The sequence below is a fragment of the Schistocerca serialis genome, chromosome 9 (assembly GCF_023864345.2).
Source record: "Schistocerca serialis cubense isolate TAMUIC-IGC-003099 chromosome 9, iqSchSeri2.2, whole genome shotgun sequence".
NCBI lineage: Eukaryota > Metazoa > Arthropoda > Insecta > Orthoptera > Acrididae > Schistocerca > Schistocerca serialis.
The window spans coordinates 222,596,398-222,620,778 of NC_064646.1; the positions used below are offsets into that span (position 1 = coordinate 222,596,398).

The 24,381-nt window shown below is 40.7% G+C and overlaps 1 protein-coding gene across 1 annotated transcript in view; it reads left to right on the forward strand.

Annotated features, from left to right (window-relative positions):
• LOC126419240 (uncharacterized) overlaps positions 1-24,381 on the forward strand; it is a 150,078-nt gene that overhangs the window by 115,849 nt on the left and 9,848 nt on the right. Inside the window, exon 2 of the mRNA XM_050086385.1 lies at positions 18,622-18,702. Within this exon, the coding sequence (XP_049942342.1) occupies positions 18,622-18,702 (81 nt within the window). The remainder of the gene's footprint in view (positions 1-18,621; positions 18,703-24,381) is intronic.

The window sequence follows — 24,381 nt, forward strand, 5'->3', positions numbered from 1 at the left end:
GGGAAATTGGGTATTGGCACTTCCCGTGAACTCTCGTGAGTAAATAATACAACGAATCAAAGCTGGAGCAGTTAGAAGTAACCAGTTGCGTTTGGGCAGTAGCCTCCTGTTGAGAAAAAGTGATCGAAAACGTCAGCAGCGGTGGCGGTTAGGCACCCGACCGTTGCCTTAACACACGCGCCACGCACCTAATACTGTGTCGAGGGGACTGACGAGCGACTCGTAGTCTGCTCTGTAGGCAGTGCGTGTGGGACAGCTTATAGTGGTCCCTGGGACTCCACTCGAATCAGTAATCGGGCGCCGAGTGAGACTGCAGTGTAAGCATGTCTCTCGATAACGCAGAACGTAACGCATTCATTAACTCGATGACTAATTTCAGTACCATCTTGGTTTACTAGGCTGAAGGCAGTACACAACCACACTACTGGGCATTAAAATTGCTACACCGAAAAGAAATGCAGATGATAAACGGCTATTCATTGGATAAATATATTATACTGGAACTGACATATCATTACATTTTCACGCAATTTGGGTGCATACATCCCGAGAAATCAGTACCCAGAACAACCACCTCTGGCCGTAATAACGGCCTTGATACGCCTGGGCATTGAATCAAACAGAGCTTGGATGGCATGTACAGGTACAGCTGCCCATGCAGCTTCAACACGATACCACAGTTCATCAAGAGTAGTGACTGGCGTTTTGTGACGAGCCAGTTGCTCGGCCACCATTGACCAGACGTTTTCAATTGGTGAGAGATCTGGAGAATGTGCTGGCCAGGGCAGCAGTCGAACATTTTCTGTATCCAGAAAGGCCCGTACAGGACCTGCAACATGCGGTCGTGCATTATCCTGCTGAAATGTAGGGTTTCGCAGGGATCGAATGAAGGGTGAGCCACGGGTCGTAACACATCTAAAATGTAACGTCCACTGTTCAACGTGCCGTCAATGCGAACAAGAGGTGACCGAGACGTGTAACCAATGCCACCCCATACCATCACGCCGTGTGATACGCCAGTATGGCGATGACGAATACACGCTTCCAATGTGCATTCACCGCGATGTCACCAAATACGGATGCGACCATCATGACGCTGTAAACAGAACCTGGATTCATCCGAAAAAATGATGTTATGCCATTCGTGCACCCAGGTTCGTCGCTGAGTACACAATCGCAGGCGCTCCTGTCTGTGATTCAGCGTCAAGGGTAACCGCAGCCATGGTCTTCGAGCTGATAGTCCATGCTGCTGCAAACGTTGTCGAACTGTTCGTGTAGATGGTTGTTGTCTTACAAACGTCCCCATCTGTTGACTCAGGGATCGAGACGTGGATGCACGATCCGTTACAGTCATGCGGATAGATGCCTGTCATTTCGACTGCTAGTGACACGAGGCCGTTGGGATGCAGCACGGCGTTCCTTATTACCTTCCTGAACCCACCGATTCCTATTCTGCTAACAGTCATTGGATCTCGACCAACGCGAACAGCAATGTCGCGATACGATAAACCGCAATCGCGATAGGCTACAATCCGACCTTTATCAAAGTCGGAAACGTGATGGTACGCATTTCTCCTCCTTACACGAGGCATCACAACAACGTCTCACCAGACAACGCCAGTCGACTGCTGTTTGTCTATGAGAAATCGTTTGGTAACGTTCCTCATGTCAGCATGTTGTAGGTGGCGCTACCGGCGCCAACCTTGTGTGAATGCTCTGAAAAGCTAATCATTTGCATATGACAGCATCTTCTTCCTGTCGGTTAAATTTCGCGTCTGTAGTACGTCATCTTCGTGGTGTAGCAATTTTAATGGCCGGTAATGTATCATTGAGCTGGCAACCTGCGTAACTGCCATTTATGGCGATGCGGTTGGGTGAATGAAATAGGGACCTGCTGTTTAACCCCAGCAATACCTGGGGGAGGAACTTTCTGCCCATCTAAAAAAATTAAAAAATAATAACAAGATTCGTTAATTGTGGTTGAATTATATTAACAGTGTTGTTTTTAAATGGCCACTGTTGTGTAAGTAGGTCCAGAAACCGAAATTACCTTTTAGCACACACTTGGTAATATCAGTGCACTTTCAATAACTTGCTGGTATACTGCCGACTTCATGCAGCCTTCCACTATAACACGGAACTGCAGCTTTCCAATGAAAGTTTTGCGCTGCTAAACAGAAGTCCATCCAACAATCGCTGCACAGTCTCGTTTGAGTTTCGTTAATAGTGAAATTACCGGTAGCACATGCGACTTCCCACAGCGTCATTACCACTCTTAAACGTAGTTTCACCCCTTTCCCTTTTCATCACACAGTTTTCATCTGCATCTATACTTCGAAATTCCACGTAATGGTGTCTGGCAGCGGGTATCTCTGGTACCACTAAGTGATCTCCCTTCCCTGTATCATTCGCAAACGGTGCCTGTGAAGAATGATTGTCGGTGAACCTCCGCATTTGCTATAATTTTTAGAATTTTTCTAGTCGAATTCTTTTCGCGAGACGCACGTGGCAGGAAGTAGTAAGTTTGTTGCCCGACTCTTCCCGGTACACACTCTTTCGGAATTTCAACTGTAAACCTCTCCATAATGCAGAACGTCTCTCTTGTAGCATCCACCACTGGAGTTTGTTGAGCATCCTCGTAAAGTTCTCGCACCGACCAAAAGATCCCGCGACGAAACGCGCCGCTCTTCTTTGGATCTTGTCTATCACTTCTATTAATCCAACTTGGTGAGCGTCCGAGACTCATGAGCAATATTCAAGAATCAGATGAACAAATGTTTTCTAATCCACTTCTTGCATGGATGAATACATTTCCTTAAGATTCTTCCAATGAATCTCAGTCTGGCATCTGCTTTCCCTACTACTTTTTCTGTGGTCATTTGACTTACGGTCGCTCCGGATGATTACTCCTAGATATTTTACGATAGTTACCGTTTCCAGCAATATGCCATCAGCAGTGTATCCTAGATATTTACGATAGTTACCATCTCCAGCAATATGCCATCAAAATGGTTCAAATGGCTCTGAGCACTATGGGACTTAACATCTGAGGTCATCAGTCCGCTAGAACTTAGAACTACTTAAACCTAATTAACCTAAGGGCATCACACACATCCATGCCCGAGGCAGGATTCGAACCTGCCACCGTAGCGGTCGCGCGGTTCCAGACTGAAGCAATATGCCATCAGTAGTGTATCCCAGATATTTACGATAGTTACCGTCTCCAGCAATATGCCATCAAAATGGTTCAAATGGCTCTGAGCACTATGGGACTTAACATCTGAGGTCATCAGTCCGCTAGAACTTAGAACTACTTAAACCTAACTAACCTAAGGACATCACACACATCCATGCCCGAGGCAGGATTCGAACCTGCCACCGTAGCGGTCGCGCGGTTCCAGACTGAAGCGCCTAGAACCGCTCGGCCACTCCGACCGGCAATCTGCCATCAGCAGTGTAATTGTACAGTAGCTGGTTTCTTCTCCTATGTATAAGCAGTATGTTTACAATCATTTACATTCAGAGTCAACTGCCAGCCCCAGCACCATTCATCAGTCGTCTGCAGGTCTTCCTGCAAATCGCTAAAGTCTTCTGGCGTTTGCTACCTTCTTACAGACAATCGTATCACCGGCGATCAGCCTTATGAAGCTTGCGACTTTGCCTGTTAGATCATTTATATATATTGTAAATATTAACGGTCCCACTACATTTCCTTTGCTTACTCCTGAAATTATCTTTACGTCTTCCGATTTTGGTCCGTTAAGAGCGACCCTAAGCTCTGTTTGCTAGGAAGTCTTGAATCCAGTTACAAATCTGGTCCAATAATCAGTAAGGTCGTATTTTTTTTCGCTAGAGAGAAGTGCTGGATTGTGTCAAATGCCTTCCAGAAGCCGAGGAACACAGTGTCAATCTTAGCGCCGTTGTCTACAGCACTGCAGATTCAGTAATACACATCACCTCGTGCGATTTCTGACGTACACCATAGGCGTTTACCATGGCTCATCAGTCTAGACGACCTCTTACCACATTTCGAGCGCCTGGTGGCAGTGTTATTGTTTGATACTAATGTCGGTGGGCTGTGATGTGTGGTTACCAGAGGTACATATTTGAGATCGTGACTGCTGTACCCCACAGCGTGGCGGTGTTTTTAGATGGTCTGATTGCTAACCGTTTGTTGCTACTCAATATTGAAATGGTGAGTGAATGGCGGCTCTGTGCCCCAGCGTCGTAGCAAGGGGCTGGCCTGACGAATGGCTGTCAGGTGCACGACCTTCAGCAGGGTGCACTATCAAAGTTATTATGTGGTTTCTCTTCCTACAAAATAAGTATTGCTGGGGTGGGGGTGGGGGGTGGAAGGGGAGGGGGAGGGGCGCAAAATTCAAAGGCTGCTGTGGCCAGTCTATCTACTGTCAGAATCCACTATAGTGAACGACAAGCTTTGTCGTCAACAAGTTGCAGGCCACTGCAGTTGCCTCTCGTGGCGGCGGCTGCCCCAAATTGAAGCACTCAAGGGGACTCACTTGATTCGCTGCTACGATAATTCCCAGAGCCTTCCAAGAAGTCGGATATAGGATTCCCAAATCGTCAGACACCAATGATCCGGCTACTATTCAACGAGCTGCTATCGAACATCTTCTTCCGGCAGCGTTCAACAACAATATCGAATGGTGGTAATAGGTACTTTTGCTTCCCTTCAAAACGAAACCCAGAGTAGGACCTGAGAACAACCCAGTCAGGTGACAAACGAAAATTATCCTTTCACTTGGCGACAGAAACACAGCAGCCATCTCTGCGACTCATGAGTGTAATACACCTGGGAGAGACGGCGCGACTGGATAGGATTCTGGACAGCGTTTAGTGGCGTCTGAATAGAGGAGGAAAGATAATTTTCGAATTGAAATCTCACACGAGTCTCTTTATTTAATTACTGAGTATTTCCAAGATGGGACCTGTTCTGGATCACGCGACACTGCTCAGCGCCCAGTGAAGGCAGCTGCTTTGGCTTCGTGGAGAGCTCTTCAGAGTTCATGGTTTCCTGTCGCTACAAAGTGGACCGGAAACGTATATGCTTCCCTGGAGAGGCGACATCTAGAACGACAGACCAATTGATTCCTTATGACTGTAGACACACTTTCTAATTGTCTACTCCGTGAATGGGAGACTTAAGCCTTGCGCATAGTGTATTTCGCTAATCTTGTGGCGACACTGACCGTTCGGCTGCTTGACGCAGGTCACGCTTCTGACGCCTAGATCAAATACTAACACACAGTCTCAATTAGTCCTGCTGACAGCTAAAGATATGGTATTGTAAAAGATACAGCGCTGGAATATTTTACGGCATTGATATTATCGAATACTTTAAACTCAAGAGCATAGAAGAAGAAAAACTATTTTTCCCCATTGTGATGCCTTTCTTGTTACTCTATCAATCTATCCAATGCACCACAGAAAACACGAATTTGTGGGTGTGGATTTTTCGAAATAAGGGGTGCTCTCCGCTTGACTCAGTAATATAGCACTTTATTTTGATGATTCAGTTACAGAGCTACATTTTCTTATTAGTTATTATCAATGTGGCAGACAGAAGATACAGAATAACCTGAAGCACATACTATAAATAGCAAGACCATATATATTTTTATTGGAACTGCACACTCTGGAACAAGTCTAAATTTCTCTTCATGGATTTGTACCAAATTCAACAGTTGTTTCTGCGTTGTTAGTTGTGGCTCGCAAAACGAATTTGCAGCTTTCATCCTTAGGCCTTCCTTTCTCCCACGAAGAATTGCAACCTGCATCCTATCAAAAGAGTTGCTGTTAGTGAAAGAGAGGACAGTTCGGAAACTACGACATGAACCGTATGAATACTCCAAATCTGATAACAGCTCACTGACGGGCCGAACCTAAAAGAACGTTTGTAGAAAGTAAATCTTCAAGGCCTCTCTGCGGGGTTTTTACGCAAGACATAACCATACACTGCTGTGTTACGTCAACAAGTCTCTGACATATACAGCCTGTAACAGGTCTTCAGGGACCTTTCCTCCTTTGCCCTCCTTTTCAGACACGCATTGCGAGTCATAGGAGACAAGTTAACAGACGACACCGGGTCGTGGGAGACACAAGCATCGAAATAAGTGACCTGACACACTACACTACCGCCATTGTGATACAGTCAAGGTATGGTCGGTCGGCAACGATTTCTGCACAAACTAACAATTTAACGCAGTAACGGAAATGTAAATTTGCATGTGCGAGGTCTATTGAAAAATTCCTGTACATTCGTAATTTCGCGCCTGTGATGCATTGGAGCGAAATGCGGTTCGCATTCTTACACGCGCCTGGGTGTTTAATGTGCAACTGCTGGAAGTTTCATCGCTGTATGCGAATTTCGAGATGGCAAAGTTACAGGAGCAACGCTTCTGCATTAAGTTTTGCGTGAAATTCAGGAAAACCTTTACAGAGACATACCAGATGATGCAGGAAGCCTATAGTGATGAGTGCTTAAGCCGTACTCGGTGTTACGAATGGTTCAAACAGTTGAAAGATGGCCGGACGGAAGTTGAAGATAACCCACGTTCAGGACGCCCTTCGACGTCTACTGACGACGCTCACGCCAGGAACGTCAACGAAATTGTGCGTGCCAATCAAAGACTGATTGTCCGAGAGATTGCAGAAGAATGTAACATTTCAGTTGGATCAAGTCATGAAATCTTGGAATGCATCGTGTTGGCACCACGTTCGTCCCAAGGCTCATGAGTCAAGACCAGAAAGACCTTCTCCTTGCAGTCTGTGAAGAGCATTTGGATGGCGCAAATGACAATGAGATGTTCCTTAAGAAAATCGTAGCTGGTGACGAGACATGGGTCTACGGCTATGATGTTGAGGCTGAGGTTCAGTCTTAACAATGGATCGGGAAAGGTTTTAGAAGACCAAAAACAGCTCATCAGGTCAGGTCAAATGTCAAAGCCATGCTGATAATTTTCTTTGACTTTCAAGCATTAGTTCATCATGAATTCGCGCCTCAGGGACAAAATGTTAACCGACGCTACTATCCGGAGGTGTTGCGACGTCTGCGCGAAAACGTGAGAACGAACGACCTGAAATGTGGCGAGACAGTTCACGGCTCTTGAATCACGATAACGCACCCGCACACGTTCATCCATGTTGATGCGTGACTATTGCACAAAAAGCGAAATCCCTCTGCTGCCTCATGCTCCGTCTCTCCATACCTGGCCCCTGTGAACTTTTTTATTTCCAAAGTTGAAAATCCCATTGAATGGACGAAGATTCGCAACGATAGACGAGATAAAAGAAAATTCGCAGATGGTGCTTCGCGCGATCCAACAAGAGGCGTCTTGCTTCTGGAAATGGAAACGGCGTTGGGAGCGGTATATCAACTGTGGAGCTGAGTATTGCGAAGGAGACTATGTGCAATAAGTAAATGGTAAGCGTAAAAAAATTTTGTGGACAAAGTTCCGGAATTTTCTGAACAGACCTCGTACATCGCAATATCGACTACCACAGACTATGGGTAACCCGACGGGGGGGAAGTGGCATTTGTGCCTCAGTCACAACGAGCGGAAGAAGTTTTTTTTATAACTGAAACTAATCAAAAATTGTCTTCACTAGACAGTGAATGAAGATTTGTTAGCCCGCTGACCATTTTAGTAGCTGATAGAAAAGTTTCAAATAAAATAGATTTCGACGACGTTATTGATAATTACAGTAGATTAAAGACTCGAAAACATCTGCTACAATAATATCCGTGGTATCTACTATCTAATACTAAGATACGAAACAGATATCATAACTCTACAAGCTTTGTTTCCAGACATATAGAATGAATCGTGATTTTCTTATTCCATACTTAGTTATTTCTTTGCACTCTGCCTGATGGTTGCTGCGCTCAATGCTGATTCGTATTCTAAATTTCTCACCTATATATTTAGGTATGTACACCTCCTGAAAAAGATGCAACACCCTGAAGGACAAACTCATGTTATTGTTTTATGGACAAGTGAGGTGGCAGATGGCTCAATGCCTCACCATTGGAGGATCATACGACAATAAATTCAGGACAAGTGAAACACATATGTCACAGAAAAAGGTCCCCAAACAGTCACATCAATACACAGTGTGGACACCCCCCCCCCCCCTCTGTGTCGGCAACTCAAGCGTGTAGGCTGTAGTGCAAATGATCATAAAGATGCCGAATGGCATCCTGTGATAGATTGTCCCAAGCGTCTTTCGCCTTTTGTTACAATTCGGCAATTGTTCTTGCAGGCTCTGGACAACGATTAAGTTCACGCTTCATCATGTTCCGTACATTTTCTATTGGCGAGAGATCTGGTGATCGTGCTGTTCAGGGCAGTGCTTGTACAACACGGAGAGCACATTGCCTTGCAGCAGCCATATGTGGATGTGCGTTATCCTCCTGAAGAAACACATCGCTTTACTGTGGTAGAACTGGCAGGAACACAGGGGTCTTCAGTGCAGTGGGCATTGGTTACTTTACCCTGCAGAAACACCAGATATGACATTGAGTTGTAACTGATGGCTTCCACAGCATGAAGCCAGGGATGGGACATGTGTGTTGTGAGAAAATGAACTCTGGACTAGACAACTCACCAGATCTATGCCGTACACATGTACGTCCATCAGTCACATACAGACAGAACCTACTATTATCATGAAGTCAACAGAGCGTCATTCCATTCTCCAGCAACTGTTTTATGACGCCAGATAACCATGCTTGGCAGTGTCGGACATCTGTGGTAATCTGCCCAGAGGCACAGGTGACCTTAATCCTGCTGCAAACAGACGTTCCAAATGACGCCTGATGACATAGCAGGTGCAATATGTGTCCAGATTTCGTCCATGGATGATGTTCGGCCAGCCACCGCTCCTTGCACATTGTGTCAATTTTGACGTGCACCTGTTCTACACTGATGTCCAGAATCAGGTCTACAAATGTGGGAATGTTCTACAGACTCCTGTTGAAAGCAGCGTCACACCACAGATACATTGCGCTCAACATGTCCTGCAAACCGTGGATACGTTCCATCCCGTTCCTGCACGCTGACAATGCGACCCCGCTCTGAAACCGTTAAACAGGAGTACATACTCGTCGGTGGTGCATGGTTGTACCCAAGAATGAGTGTTGTTAACGCTCTTCACCTCTAAATGCAGCTCAGCTACTGCCTGCGCAGCAAAAACAGAGGATGCACAGACAGGCTTCCCGAGCGCCATCTGATTGCCAATGACCGTAACAAATTAATCACAATTACTACGACCCCTCAGTATTCGCATACTACTGAGGACAGTCCTTGATGGTTTTGGTTTTACATTTTATTTCCAGAAGTGTATACTACAATTACTACAGTGTAGAGTACACACATTATAAATATCTGGTATTTTTCTCAACCATCACATCTACACTACTGGCCATTAAAATTGATACACCACAAAGAAATTCAGATGATAAACGGGTATTCATTGGACAAATATATTACACTGGAACTGACATATCATTACATTTTCACGCAGTTTGGGTCCGTAGATCCCGAGAAATCAGTACCCAGAACAACCACCTCTGGCCGTAATAACGGCCTTGAATGAAACACAGCTTGGATGGCGTGTACAGATACAGCTGCCCATGCAGCTTCAACACGATACCACAGTTCATCAAGAGTAGTGACTGGCGTTTTGTGACGAGCCAATTGCTCGGCCACCATTGACCAGACGTTTTCAATTGGTGAAAGATCTGGAGAATGTGTTGGCCAGGGCAGCAGTCGAACATTTTCTGTTTCCAGAAACGCCCGTACAGGACCAGACATGTGCGGTCGTGCATTATCCTGCTGAAATGTAGGGTTTCGCAGGTATCGAATGAAGGGTAGAGCCACGGGTCGTAACACATCTGAATTGCAATGACCACTGTTCAAAGTGCCATCAATGCGAACAAGAGGTGGCCGAGACGTGTAACCAATGACACCTCATACCATCACGCCGGGTGATACGCTAGTATGGCGATGACGAATACACGCTTCCAATGTGCGTTCACTGCGATGTCGGCGAACACGGATGCTACCATCATGATGCTGTAAACAGAACCTGGATTCATCCGAAAAAATGACGTTTTGCCGTTCGTGCACCCAGGTTCGTTGTTGAGTATACCATCGCAAGCACTCCTGTCTGTGATTCAGCGCCAAGGGTAACCGCAGCCATGGTCTCTGAACTGATAGTCCATGCTGCTGCAAACGTCGTCGAACTGTTCGTGCAGATGGTTGTTGTCTTGCAAACGTCCCCATCTGTTGACTCACGGATCGAGACGTGGCTGCAGGATCCGTTACAGCCATGCGGATGAGATGCGTCATCTTGACTGCTAGTGATACGAGGCCGTTGGGATCCAGCACGGCGTTCCGTATTACCCTTCTGAACCCACCGATTCCATATTCTGCTAACAGTCATTGGATCTCGACCAACGCGAGCAACAATGTCGCGATACGATAAACCGCAATCGCGATAGGCTACAATCCGACCTTTATCAAAGTCGGAAACGTGATGGTATGCATTTCTCCTCCTTACACGCGGCATCACAACAACGTTTCACCAGGCAACGCCGGTCAACTGCTGTTTGTGTATGAGAAATCGGTTGGGAACTTTCCTCATGTCAGCGCGTTGTAGGTGTCACCACCAGCGCCTACCTTGTGTGAATGCTCTGAAAAGCTAATCATTTGCATATCACAGCATCTTCTTCCTGTCTGTTAAATGTCACGTCTGTAGCACGTCATCTTCGTGGTGTAGCAATTTTAATGGCCAATAGTGTATGTTAATCATTTTTTTTACAAAATGTAAATACAAAAACATTAGTTTCTAAGCAGTCGGGGGCCTCATTTAGTTTCACCGCCCGGTCTCGGAAGGGCTTAATCCACCACTGTAACAGCCGACAATATTTTTATTCCAGGTCTAAGACGTTGATATCAATTGTAAAGCTGTTTTTAGCAACACGGAAGGTACACAAAGTCTGTTCAAAATATACTAAACGTTGATTTGTTCACGTAAACGAGAGAAACAGAACAGCGCCATCCAGCAGAGATGCATTGGGGCCAGTGACCTCTAGGCAGATGTTACTAGCTGGGGACACTCACCAAAATGCAATGGTTTTTCCCCGTGCGGAATAATGTAACTAAGTAATATATATTGCTTTGTTATTGTAACGAAATTCTGGGTCACCTTCTGCAATTACACAGCTTCACTTTCGTCTTCCCTTTTATACAACAGAAACTCTTAGCAGTCTAGAATTCAGCTTAGGTTACACAATAAAAGGAATGTTCAACTGTCTGGAATGCAGGTGGCTGGCGTAGGTTATCTTTAGTCCGAAATATTCCTAAAAATTATTAATAAAATGATATTTATTTAATATGAAGAAATACTCAACTTAAATGATGCTTTTTCTTATGAGTGTTCGGTGCAATTAGGCGTTTCAAATTATGACAAATCCTCTAAAGCATTAAATTCCTGCCACTGTGCCTCTGAGTGATGCCTACGTAGAGTCCAGAATTGGCCAAGGGAGCCTAAGTCTTGGAGACAATAGACGAACACTGCAGCTTGGACACTCGGCGGTAACTGGAGGCTGTACATGACTCGAGGCACTGAAGAGAATTGTCCACCATAACTCAGTGCTCCAATATTTAATGAGGCGTTGATCAACCACTATCCACATATGTGATGCTCTTTGGTTGTCAGCTGTGACCCCTGCCGGACCTCAATATAGTTCGTAGAGCCAACCCATACAGCTGCTGTACTATGACAAAAAAATTGTAAGGATCAGCCTTATAATAGATAAGCACATCCACACGGATGGTCTTTCTTGGCTCTTTATGGTCTTCTGTTGGGCAGTGAGGAACTCTTCAGGCACACACATTTGAGTACCCCAACTGGTGGACGAGTGAGTCTGCAATTAACAGAGATGTCCAGTTTTGCAGCGAGGTCTCTGTGATCTGTTGACCACCTTGAGTGAAAGTGTCTCCACATTCCAACGTTACAGGAGTCACATCTGTGTACAGCTAGCCGGTGTGTGCAAGATCGGACAGTTTTGCGTAACCTTGTTGCAATGAGGAGAGGTGATTTGCCCAATGACTTGCTGTGCTTTTGTTCTCTGGCAGATCTCTGTAAACAAGCGCCTATGAAAATCTGCAATGCTCTGGTTTTCGCTCTAAAGAAGCTCAATGACAACTCCCTGCTTGTAATACATCTTTGTTACAGATGCCATTTTGAAGGCCACACATAGTGCCGCCACCAATCGAAACTTCATGACACTATAGAGGCTGAACCAGGAATCTTCCACGATGTTCCACAACAAATTCAGCATTTTTTCAACTGAAATTGACCAAGAAACGCCTCTCGTAATTTTCTGTGCCTTGCCGCTCTAGTATAAAAGCTTGGGTGACAACAGGATTGCTGTATGAGTGGCTGTTGCGCCCGAAAAAAGACAAGAAATCCTCTCCTTCTTGGCAGTTGCACAGTTCACAATAAACCATCACCTCTATATAGTAATAAATTAGATGTTTTTCCTGCTAACACAATTTAAAAATTGCAACTGCATGACCTGGTTATAACTCAGAATTTTAATTCGTCGTATCACAAATAAGTTGTGGTGATGGCACTGAAAAGCACTGAAGATGATCAATGGCCCAACATAAGTTTTGGAAGTGATTACCATGGCTGATAAAACATGGAAGAATGTTACCCTGATGACAATTTTGATACGTCTCAAGAAATGTGTAGGTCTATTAAGCAAGCAGCCATAGAAATATCTGCAATGACAGCAGAGTGGTGAATTGGACTCAGATTTCCATAATACCTGGGGCCTTCTTCACAACTAAGGAGAAAATGTGACAAAAGGTGATTTCATACATTTTGTTGATCATGTGGAAGTCTGTGATGCCCTATTGCTATGCAAAAATTCCTTCAGTCAATTATTGACAAGAATGAAGATAATAAAGGAGAAGAAGAAGGAGAAACAGAGCGAATTTCACCTGTGACTTCTTTCAAAGTCTTCATTGGATACATTGTGCACGCACATCCTTAGAGCGAAAGTATATGTACCTTTGGCTTTGGTCACAGTGGAAAATGTGCTCCACGAAGTGCATTGCAGTAAAAAAAAGATGACTGTGTTCTTTCCCAAATAAAACTGAAATTGTCTTGTGTATTTTTGGGAATTTGTGTATTGACATCAACAAAAATTAATAAAACTGATTAACAAAATAAATTTCCTTTTGAGTTTAACTGTTGCTTTGTAAAGAAATACAAATGTTATTGAAACTACAGTACCAGTGATATCTGTTAACTTTAATTTTGGTGGAGATACCTTTGCTTTGACTTTCTCTGGATTCCTCCTAGATTGCTCAAACTGCCATTAAACTGAACTCTCAGTTTGTGATCTCAACTAAACATTTACAGAAGTGAAACATTCTAACTTGCGACTTCTGGCCCTCAGAAGCTAGTTATAGAATGTTTGCATTTAGCTTTAATCTGGTTTTTTTAACTGTTTTTAAGTGGTAGACACAATGCTGCATTTAGTTGACAACCTTTGACATTTATTTTCACTCCTGATAGCATGATGATCAGCTTGTCTATAAGAATTCATGAAGAACATTAATCATAGGTTAGCACTTCCACTAGCATTCTGACAGTGGCAGAACTTTTACAGTAGATTTTTACAAGCGGATTCTGATTCTATGACTCATGCCAGCTCAAAGATATTCGTATTGGCACTGAATGACATATAAATGTGAATGCTGTGATGTTAATCAGAAGATTACAAGATGCAAACTCACTTAATTATTGCCTCATGGTTCTATATAGGTACAGATGACAGTATGAATATTTAGTGACATCAGTAACTATTTATTAGTTTATAATAATACAAAAGTCAACTCAAATCATGTTTAGTGTGGACATCAGTCTAGTGAACCAGGCAATAATTTGGATTAAATGTTTATCAGGCAACTGTAAAATTAGGAAAGTTACATCAAATATTTGTTATCACCAAGCTTCATGTAAAATTAAAAGGTTCAGAACTTTCCTAATTTATTTGGATTCTTAATTAACTCATTAATCTGGTAACCAAATTTATTTTTCAAGTCAATAAAATTAGAGCAACAAGAATGACATCAGTCCTTGAAATTAAAAGAACTCAAAGGTCGAAATAGCAAAAGTATCTTCTGGAAAGTGGAAGTTATAACTACAAATAACTTTTTAAATATAAAGTTTTGTGGTGAAAATTAAATGTTTTCTAAAAGGAATAACTGTAGGGCTTTATTTTTCAAACAATTAGCTAATTGCTCTTTGTAAATCTTAACTCCATCTGTTCTACAGAGGTTGAAAATGCTAAACAGCCATTTAAATACTCTGTTTGCAGATAAACCAATTCTCATGGTGTTGGAAATCTCAGAGGTGAATAATAAAAAATAAAGTTTTATAAATTTCACATAAATATAGCATGTGCATCACATACACACTGATAATAAAAAGAAATAAAACATTTATGTATTTCAGAAGTTTAATTGTAGCAAGTGGAAGCAGCCTTATAGTAACCAAAACTTAAACATTTAAGGTAGTTGAAACTGACATTGATAAATATATTGAGATCTTTGATAATGATGTGATACTACAACATATAAATTAATTATTTGAATGAAAAAAATCAATTTTTGACAGAATAATTTAATTGGATGGACAAGAAATCTTCTCACCAAGCAAAAGAAGATTGCAAAAAGGCGAGCTTTCAGAGCCAATGGCTCTTTCTTCAGGCAGAAGGTTTCAAGGGGAAGGAAGAGCGGTGAAGGAAAAGGACTGGAGATGTCTAGGACAAGGGATAGATTTTGGGGAAGTCACCCAGAACCACGGGTCAGGGGAGACTTACCACATGGGATGAGATGGAAAGACTGACTGCTGGAGACTGTATCAAATGAGATTTGAAAACCTGGGAGTTTAAAGATGGAAGACAGGATAATAAGAATGAAAAGCTATGTACATTGTACGGGGGGGGGGGGGGGGCAGTGAAAAATAGTTGTGTAAGAGAATGAAACATTTATGGAACTAAAATGGAGTGAAGAAAAATGTAGTTACTGCAAAGAAATGCAGATACAGAAGAAATTAATGTAAATTAAGGCTAGGTGGGTGGCAAGAAACAAGGACATGTTGTAGCACTAGTTCCCACCTGCGAAGTTATGAGAAACTGGTGTCTGGGGCAAGAATCCAGATGGGGCATGTGGTGAAATAAGTGCTGAGCTCACAATTGTCATATTGTAGAGCATGCTCTGCAACAGGATCTTGCCCGTGTGTGTACTGGCAACACACAGTATCCTGACAATTCTGACCTCAGCACCGGTTTCACCACACATGCCATCCGGATTCTTGCCCCAGACACCAGTTTCTCAGAACTCTGCAGGTAACTTTATTAATGAATGCTTTGTATTTTTCATTTGAGTCAGAAGTATTGTAAACATCTATCCAGTTCATGTCTTTGAGCAAATTCTTGAATTTCTCAATTTTCAACTTATTTATTACCCTCCTGTGCTAAGATTTAATAGATTTTATATCCTGACAAGTTTCAACCCTTAACACAGGATGCTGCATGTAATGACCAGATAGCCCATTTGCTATTCGTTTTGTTACATGACCTTTTCCCCTAGAGTTGTCCACAAAGATATTATCAATAACAGTCTCAGAGCATTTACATATCCTAGATGCAAAGTTCATAGTAGGAACTAAATTGAATGATAGTGTTACTGATTGCAATAATTGTTCACTAACATAGCTGTTCAATAAATCCACATTCAGATCACCAGCAACCACTGTTTCCTTGTTTTTTACCGTGAGATGGGACAACAGAGCTTCCAGCCCTTTTATGAAGAGGTTAAAATTTCCTGAAGATGATCTGTATATACCTACTATTATAAATGACTCATTATGAAATACTACTTGTGCTGCACAAGCTTCTAAGTGCTGCTCTGAGCAAAATTTATTTATATCAATATTCTTGAAATCAAAACAGTTTCTGACAAATATTACAACCCCTCCTTTCTCCATATTTTCTCTATAGAAGTAAGAAGCTAACTGAAAGCCTGTAACATTTAACACATTTATTTATTTTTATATATTTATTGTATTTTTTTGCATGAAGACACCAACTGGCGTCTTTTGCAAACGTCATCTATACCAATGATCACATGATGACAGTATCATCTATACCAATGATCACATGATGACAGTATCATGGTCCAACTTCATGTTGTTCACATATATACACATCATGATCTGATGTGAAACAAAAAAACAGTAATCACTGAGGACTGAACCCTATAACTTGATATTTTAACTATTTACCTGCATAGCCCCCATACCACACTCATCTTGATCTGCTACTCAGAACATACATGAAGAAGAGAATTGTTCCTCACTGATACAAGGTGTACAACTTTGCTTCCACTGTTTGCCGATAGGTGGCGACAACAGTGAGAAGCAGTTGAAAGAAACAGATCACAGATGTCAGGCAGTTAGCTTAGACCTCAGTCAACATAACCTCATTCAAACTTTAGTCGATTTGTGTCTGCATCATAAAGTTGTTCTTGATAGAAAATGTCAGACTCAAGAAGAATTGGCACAATTAGTGGGTGTGACACAGCAAGCCATTTCAAACCATCTCAAGGCTATGGGCATGATTCAGAAAGAAGGAACTTGGGTCCCATGTGAGCTGAAATCAAGAGACGTTGAATGGCATTTGTGTATTTGTGATCAGTTTGTGCATTGCATTGTGACAGGGACAAAAAATGGGTTCATTACAATAACCCTAAACTCAAAAAATCATGGGGGTATCCCAGCCAGGCTTCCATGTTGATGGTCAAACCGGATATTCACAGCTCCAAGATTTGGCGGGAAAAGCTAGATGTTGTGTACTGTGAGGTGTTTAAATGAAGTGAAACAATCACAGGTGTTCATTATTGAATGCAATTAATGCCTTTGAGCAGAGCATTAAAAGACAAATTGCTGCAATACAGCAAGAGGCATGATAAAGTGATATTGCAGCATGACAATGCTCAACCCCACGCTGCAAAAAAGGTTGAAACGTACTTGGAAACATTAAAATGGGAAGTCTTACCCCACCCGCCATATTCTCCAGACATTGCTCCCTCTGACTATCACTTGTTGGGGTCAATGGTGCATGGTCTGGCTGACCAAGACTTCCAATCTTATGAAGAAGTCACAAATTGGATCGATTCATGGATCGCTTCAAAAGATGAACAATTTTTTCGACACGGGATTTGTACACTTCCCAAAAGATGGGAGAAAGTAGTGACCAGCGATGGAAAATACATTGAATGATACATGTGTAACCAATTTGTTTCATTAAAGCTTCAAGTGTTGCGGAAAAACGGGTGGATGCAAAGCTGTACACCTCATACATCTACATTCCATTGCACCTTTATGGCTTACAGCTGATACTGAAAGAAAGTACTATGAAGTAATTTTAAAGACCAAGTTATTAATATAACTTGGAAACAGTGATTTGAAATATGAATGGAGAAAAGTGTGTGTATATAATGATGTCATGTCCACTACACTGACAGTCGTGTATTTACTATTTATTTTTAATATATTTTGTGCCCTAATGTCATGTTTTGTGGAAAAGTGAATTATTTTTCCCCCTCTGTTGGTCTCATTATGTGTGCACCTCATGTGTATATGTATATTTCTAATTTTTTCTTTTCTTTGTGTATTGTGCCCTTCTGTCATGAACATACATAGCCATTTTATATGCAAAATATATAAATATGTATCACTTGGTGGACTAAATGCAACATAAATTTCTCTTGCTGCTTCACAAACAAATAAGTACAAGAAAAAAATTATAAGATTACACAAAGAACAAAATAAAATTCTGATAAAGAACAAAATAATTTTTTAACGTTTTATATATAACAGAAAAAGCTGAAACAGACATCATCAGAAAATCTTTACATGTGTCTTTGTTTTTCTGCTAACTAAAAAGTAAAACAAGTCTAGGAGTTGAGAAATTTTGTGAGCTGTTGAAGGTAACAGGAAAAAAAAAATGAATGTCAGATCAAAGACATTGCTTCAGTGAGTCAAATAATACAAATGCTCAAAAAGGTTCTTTAATAGTGCTGATAACGGTTTCTGCATTGTGTTTCACAGAATATGTTAACATGACCTCTTTATTTTTATGAGTGTCTTACTTGGTGTTTATTTCCTTTCTTTTACCAGTGGATCAAAAGTGCACAGCTTCATCTCAGTGCCTGTGCATTTGCAATGTAACACATTCACTTCCCTGTTAGATGAGATGAAGAGGAAATAACAGTGTATCCATGGCTAGCTGGACCAGGACTATGGACCTTAACAGTTATTAAAGAACTTTTTTAACAATAAAACCAAAACAAGGAAGTCTCACTTGCAGGATGTCAATAAACATTGGGTATTGATTCTAAGCTGGTACACTAACCATAAGCTGTAAGAAATTTGAAGTTTTTAAACTTCCTCTCTAGCTTCTTTTCCAGTTCTTGTGATATAATGCTTTATAACAGTATCTCTCTGTTTCAGGTTCTGATACACTGATTATTCCCCAGGAGCTACCATCAATATTGTCACTAATTTATTCCAACCTTCCTCCACTGAAAAAAGGTAAATATCAATGCACTTTAGCCTAAAGTTATTGATCCAAATGGATTTCTCTTTGAAAATATCTTGGTTTCTCATACTTTTGTTTTGTACTTTGCCTGCATTTTAAATACTCATGCATGTGTGTTCATATATCATACCTACTGCTTTCTTTAAATTAGCAAGTACAGTTGTGGCTGTAATACTGTAAGGTTTGTAACTGAAACAACAACCAGCCATAAGTATGGTTTAAAAGGGTTCTTTGGTTAAAATAAACCTTTGTAAATCATAATTGCAGCTGGTTACTGTTACAGTTATAAGCCCTACACAGTGAATAAAATTTTGAACATTTATTCACTTATGTAATGCTAACTTGTGTGTACACTCAAATCTCCATGACTAAGTTTCTTGCACTCATGTCCCTACATGGCCCTAGAGGATTACAAGTAGGTAAACTATCAAAGCAAAGCATAAATACACTGCTGCTTCTGCAGTAATAATCCTACAAGATTCTATCACTGAAATGTGTTGAGTAAGCCCACATCCTCTTAGAAAACACTGAAAAATTATTAATGAGAGATGCATGAAGGAAGTTTCTCATCTGTGTATGGCACATTATTGTTGCTACTTCCCAGTTCAGCATTACTGGTATTAATATCATTTCATCTATTGCAAGTTCGAAGACACTGCCATGCCTCCAGTAATTTTCTCCCAGTTGCTGGACCTTCCAGCTGTACTCTTCCGTCATAAGCAGTTACCGATAGAAGGCATTCACTTGCAATCTTAAGCAGATTGTCTTTGAACAAGTCCCCTTAAATGTTGCATGCCTTAAACAATTGAATTATTGTTGCCCATGCCAGTTCTACTGCATCCAAATCACAATTACAGAGTGGCAAACTATATGGCCTTCCTCTTTTGCCATTTAATCAATCACATATGTTTTTCAGCAGGTCTATGTTCTTGAATTAAAGTGAACAGAGCTTGCTTCTTCATGCTCTCAATACAGACATCATGCCTGCTTTGCAGCCATTCCAACATCGTCACTTTGATATCATACCATGTGGTTGTTTTGTCCACCTGTCTCTTATGGTATCTAGCCTTGTCTATCACAATGACTGACTTCAGAGGAAGATTTGGGAGAAGCATACTTGCAAACAATTTTTTAAAGTTTCCAGAATTCATTTGACCATGGTAATCATCTTTTGTGGATTTAGTCCATAACTTTAGTTAGGCCTCACTGATGAATCCCTTCCTCAGTCCAACACTTCCAATAACAAGCCTATTAGTGCAGCTTTCCCATGCCACAATGCTGACATCATCACCCTTCTCCCAACATTGCCAGCTGCCATATTACTGTCTATCCAAGTTTCATCCAGATAGAATATATCTGTGACTGCTTTCATGACGTGTTTCATTTCTACAATGATAGTCAATAATGTCTCCATGGTCCAGCAGGCAAGTCCCCATATTCTGCACTCTCTTCCATTTGAATCCCATGGACAACAAAATATTCCACACTGATGTAATGCCCCAAGTCCAACAGATCTTTTCCTTGAGTATTGATAAAAGTTCTCACAGCCTGGGCAGTCTTCCATTTTGTCTGAAGACACCCTTGTCAAAGTTATCCAACTAGATTTTCCCTGTAGATGTCAGCCTAAATGAAAGAGAATAAAATAAAATAAAAGTCAGAAAGTGGAGTTCAGTATTATGCAGAATGTGTAGTTACAAGAAACAAGGAGAGGTCCCAAGAGGAAGGATCTACTTTTTGAAACCAGCTATACAGTAGTGTAGGTTGTGGTCCCAGATATCGCATGATGCAGGCACAATTAATGGAATAAAAATAATTGATGGCAGTCATTTCTATTACAAAAGGCTCTGTAGTCAGGGTGATCATACATATTGGAAAACAAAAAATTGCTTCAGCTCTATGAAAAACCTTTTCTCTTGGACTCACAATAAAAGTCCAATAAAAAAGGATTTTCATACAGCTGAGGTGATTTTATATGTTTCATGATACATTTCTATTACAATATAAAAAATGTCTGACATGTGATAGGACTCATGTCCACTGCCTTCAACACACCAACCAAGTATTTTTGCCACTAAGAAACATGATCAGACAAAAGTCGACTGACTCTTACCAGCTTCTGCTGATTCAGAACTAAGGAGCCTTTCCTCTTATCTTTGTGAACAACCTGTAAGTATCATAATGAGATCTGTAATCTTAAATTAAGCTTCAAATTTGGCAACATGACTTGTTTCAAAATGAGTAAGATCATAAGAATATTCCTCAAAATGAGGACATGAGTTGTGTCTGGATAGCTTAGTCAGTAAGAGCATTATCCATAAAAGACAAGCTTATGGGTTTGAGTCCTCATCCAGCACACAGTTTTATTCTGCTGGGAAGCTTCAACATCACTGAAAACTTCTTTTAGGCTGAAATTACTATGAAGTATATGGGCTTTGTGCATTTTATCTAGTATATGTAAATTACAATCTACAGGATGATTCTATGATGATGTTACAAACTTTCAGGAATGATGGAGAAGGGTAAATGTGTCAGCTTGAGGTAAGGAACTCTAGCCTGAAAATGACTGAGCTGAAAGTTATAAGCAAAAATCATTCTTATATCTCTGACAGTGAGATACATATGCCAGTACTCTTGTTTCTGAGGTTATAGATAGGTAATCACAATCAGTACTGAGATGTAGAGGCTGGGATCATAATTAACCTAATCCAATGCAGACAGCATACTGTGACAAGAGCAATACTGGTGTACAATGTCTGTATTGTAGTACAGGGCAACTCTGTTTACAAGATGAAGTACGAACGCAATTCAGCCCTAACCAAATGGAGATGTACATTGTGATGGAACCTACGGAAATGATTTTTGTATATGGGCAAGCAAACTGAAGCAGCTGAGAAACAGAAAGGTTGTACAGGGCCGAATATCCATGTAGAAGGCATGTATCCCACACCACGTTTCCAAGATTGTTCCAGAGATTAAGTAAAACAGGGCAATGGGCACCACATTACAATGAATAAAGAGGATGACAAATTACGTGGACTCCTGCCTTAGGAGCTGCAGTGCTTGCTCAGGTAGGTGAGGCACCTGCAAACAGCACTTGAAATGAATGTTTTGCAGAGTACTGTGTGGCGAGTATTGCAGGAAATACAGCTACACCACTACAATCCACAGAAAGTAAATACTTTAATTCCTGCTGACTTTAGACCACATGTCAAGTTCAGCCAATGGTTCGTCCAGTGTCTTACTGTTGATCACCACATACCTGCAGACGTACTTTTCATTGATGAAGTCTGTCTCACCAGATACAGAATGCTATATAGTTGTAATAGTCATTTTTGGACTGATGAGACTCCCCATGCTACAGTTGTGGTGACCCATTAATACAGGCAGTTAGTGTGTGGGCAGACATAGTCACTGATCATGTACGATGCCGGTTTCTTCTTCCTCCCTGCTTAGATATACCAGTTTACACAGTGTTTATCAGAGATGTGTTACCCATGTTTCTGGGACATATCCCACTTGTTATTCATCAATAGTTATGTTTCCAACTTGATAGACCCATACCTCACTCTGGATTTAGGGTTCATGAACACCTGTATCAAACATTCCCTGAAAAGTAGACAGGCAGGGAAGACCCTGTTTAATGGCCAGCACATTCACTTGATCTCATCCCACCTGATTTCTTCTTGTGGGAACATCAGAAAAGTCTTATGTATGAGGGACCTGTTGAGACTGAAGAGGATCCACTGCAAGAATTCTCACTGCCTTCAACACTATTCAAAACACACCACGGATATTAGAAAAGGTACGATAGAACTTTGTGTGACAATTCTATGCCTGCATTCATGCTGTAGGATGCCATTTTGAATAACTGTAGTAAATGTAGCAGGTTGTGAAACTTGTGCAGATAAATGGAATTCTTTATCACTATACCAAAGGCTTAGGATTGTTGTTCTCTCTGACACCAAGTTATATGTTTCACAACTAGTTCATCAACAACGAAAATTATCTAGAGCCACTGTGGATTGCTCAGCAACAAATCTGTACATCATGATCAGATCATAAATTGGAGCCCTTAGTTTGGGCAGTGCTTGAGACTGAGGTGAAACTTGAGTGGATTTTCACATATGCTTTTGACCCAGTCATTTGCAGACTAGGTTTTCTTACCTCAGAGTGGTATATTTACTCTTTCCACCATCTCTGAATGTTTACAGTTATGAAAGGAATAGATTGCTACTCTGTATGGAGATGACACATTGAGTTGCAGACAGGCACAACAAAAACAGATACAAAAATTATTTTAATACCTCTCTTAAGTTGTTAATGTCTGTAGAATGGCTTCATTGTCCAAGAGGGCCAGGTTTTTTAACTTCATGAATAAGAACATCAGTTGTTGTAGGCCTTTACTCAAGATTTATTGTATTTCATGTTTTCGTCATACTTGTCTCATAAATCAATCCAGATTTAGTTACCATTATGAAATCAAACACTACAACATAATTGATGAAAACAATTATTGAAACCTTATAAATTTAAACAAACAATACTAATGTATTACTTAATAATACAGAAAAAACGTTTTTTCCAACAGCAGCATTAACTTGAGGCATTGTAGTTTGACAAAAGAAATACATACAAAGAATTGTGTAAATAGAACCAAGAAGAAAGACTGTGTCTGGTGCACATTTTTTTTTACAACTATATATAATTTACTATTGCACGCCATAATGTTGAAGAAATTCCTTTGTATTTTCAATTATTTTCATTACATATAGTTTTTAAGAGGAGTTTTAACTTAAAAAAAAATATGTTTTCTTGTGCTGAAAAATCAATGAATCAAACAGCGACAATAATTATTTTTATAATTAAGCTTTTTCACTATAGGAAGTCTATATATCTTTGTTTAAATAATAATGTTACATAATTTTTCATTTAATAAAAACTGTTTTTGTGAAGTTATTTCCATAATCAAAGAGTAACTATTTACCTACTGAATAATAAACTTAGATTCCAAACAACTTAATTTCATAAATTTGTATGACATTTACTACATCTTCCATAAATTAAACAATGGAAGATTACAGTGTTTGGAATATATTTATATCCAAAATTACATCCTTACTTGTTCTTCTTTATTTTAAAGTGAAGTTATATGGTGAAGAACTTGTAGTCTCATGACTAACAGGAATGTTCACATCCATTATTGACTGGAAAGGAAATTATCATTGTTATATTACCTCAAATGCATCATACACTTCAAAAAATAATATGGATTGTAAATTATGAAACTTAAATGATATCACATGATACAAAACAAAAGGTGATATAGATCTCTTCATTTTGATATCCTGGCCTAAGTGTTGGTATTTTACGACCTGTAGTGATGATTCCCTATTCTGAAGCTGCTATGTCATTGTGCACACTCTCTGGGTTTCTTACTGTGACACACTGTGTTTTGCTTGTGAAACAATGAAATCCAAGCACAGTAAGTCATCTGATAGCACCATATTTGAACTTTTCTAGGAGAACACCATAAACTGCATGATCAACTACTTTTGATAAGTCACAGAAAATGCCAGATGGCAATATTTTGTGATTTCATTTTGTATAACTTGATTTTTGAACTGACAATGGCAGGTTCTAATTATTTTATTTTAGGATAGGAGTGTTAATGT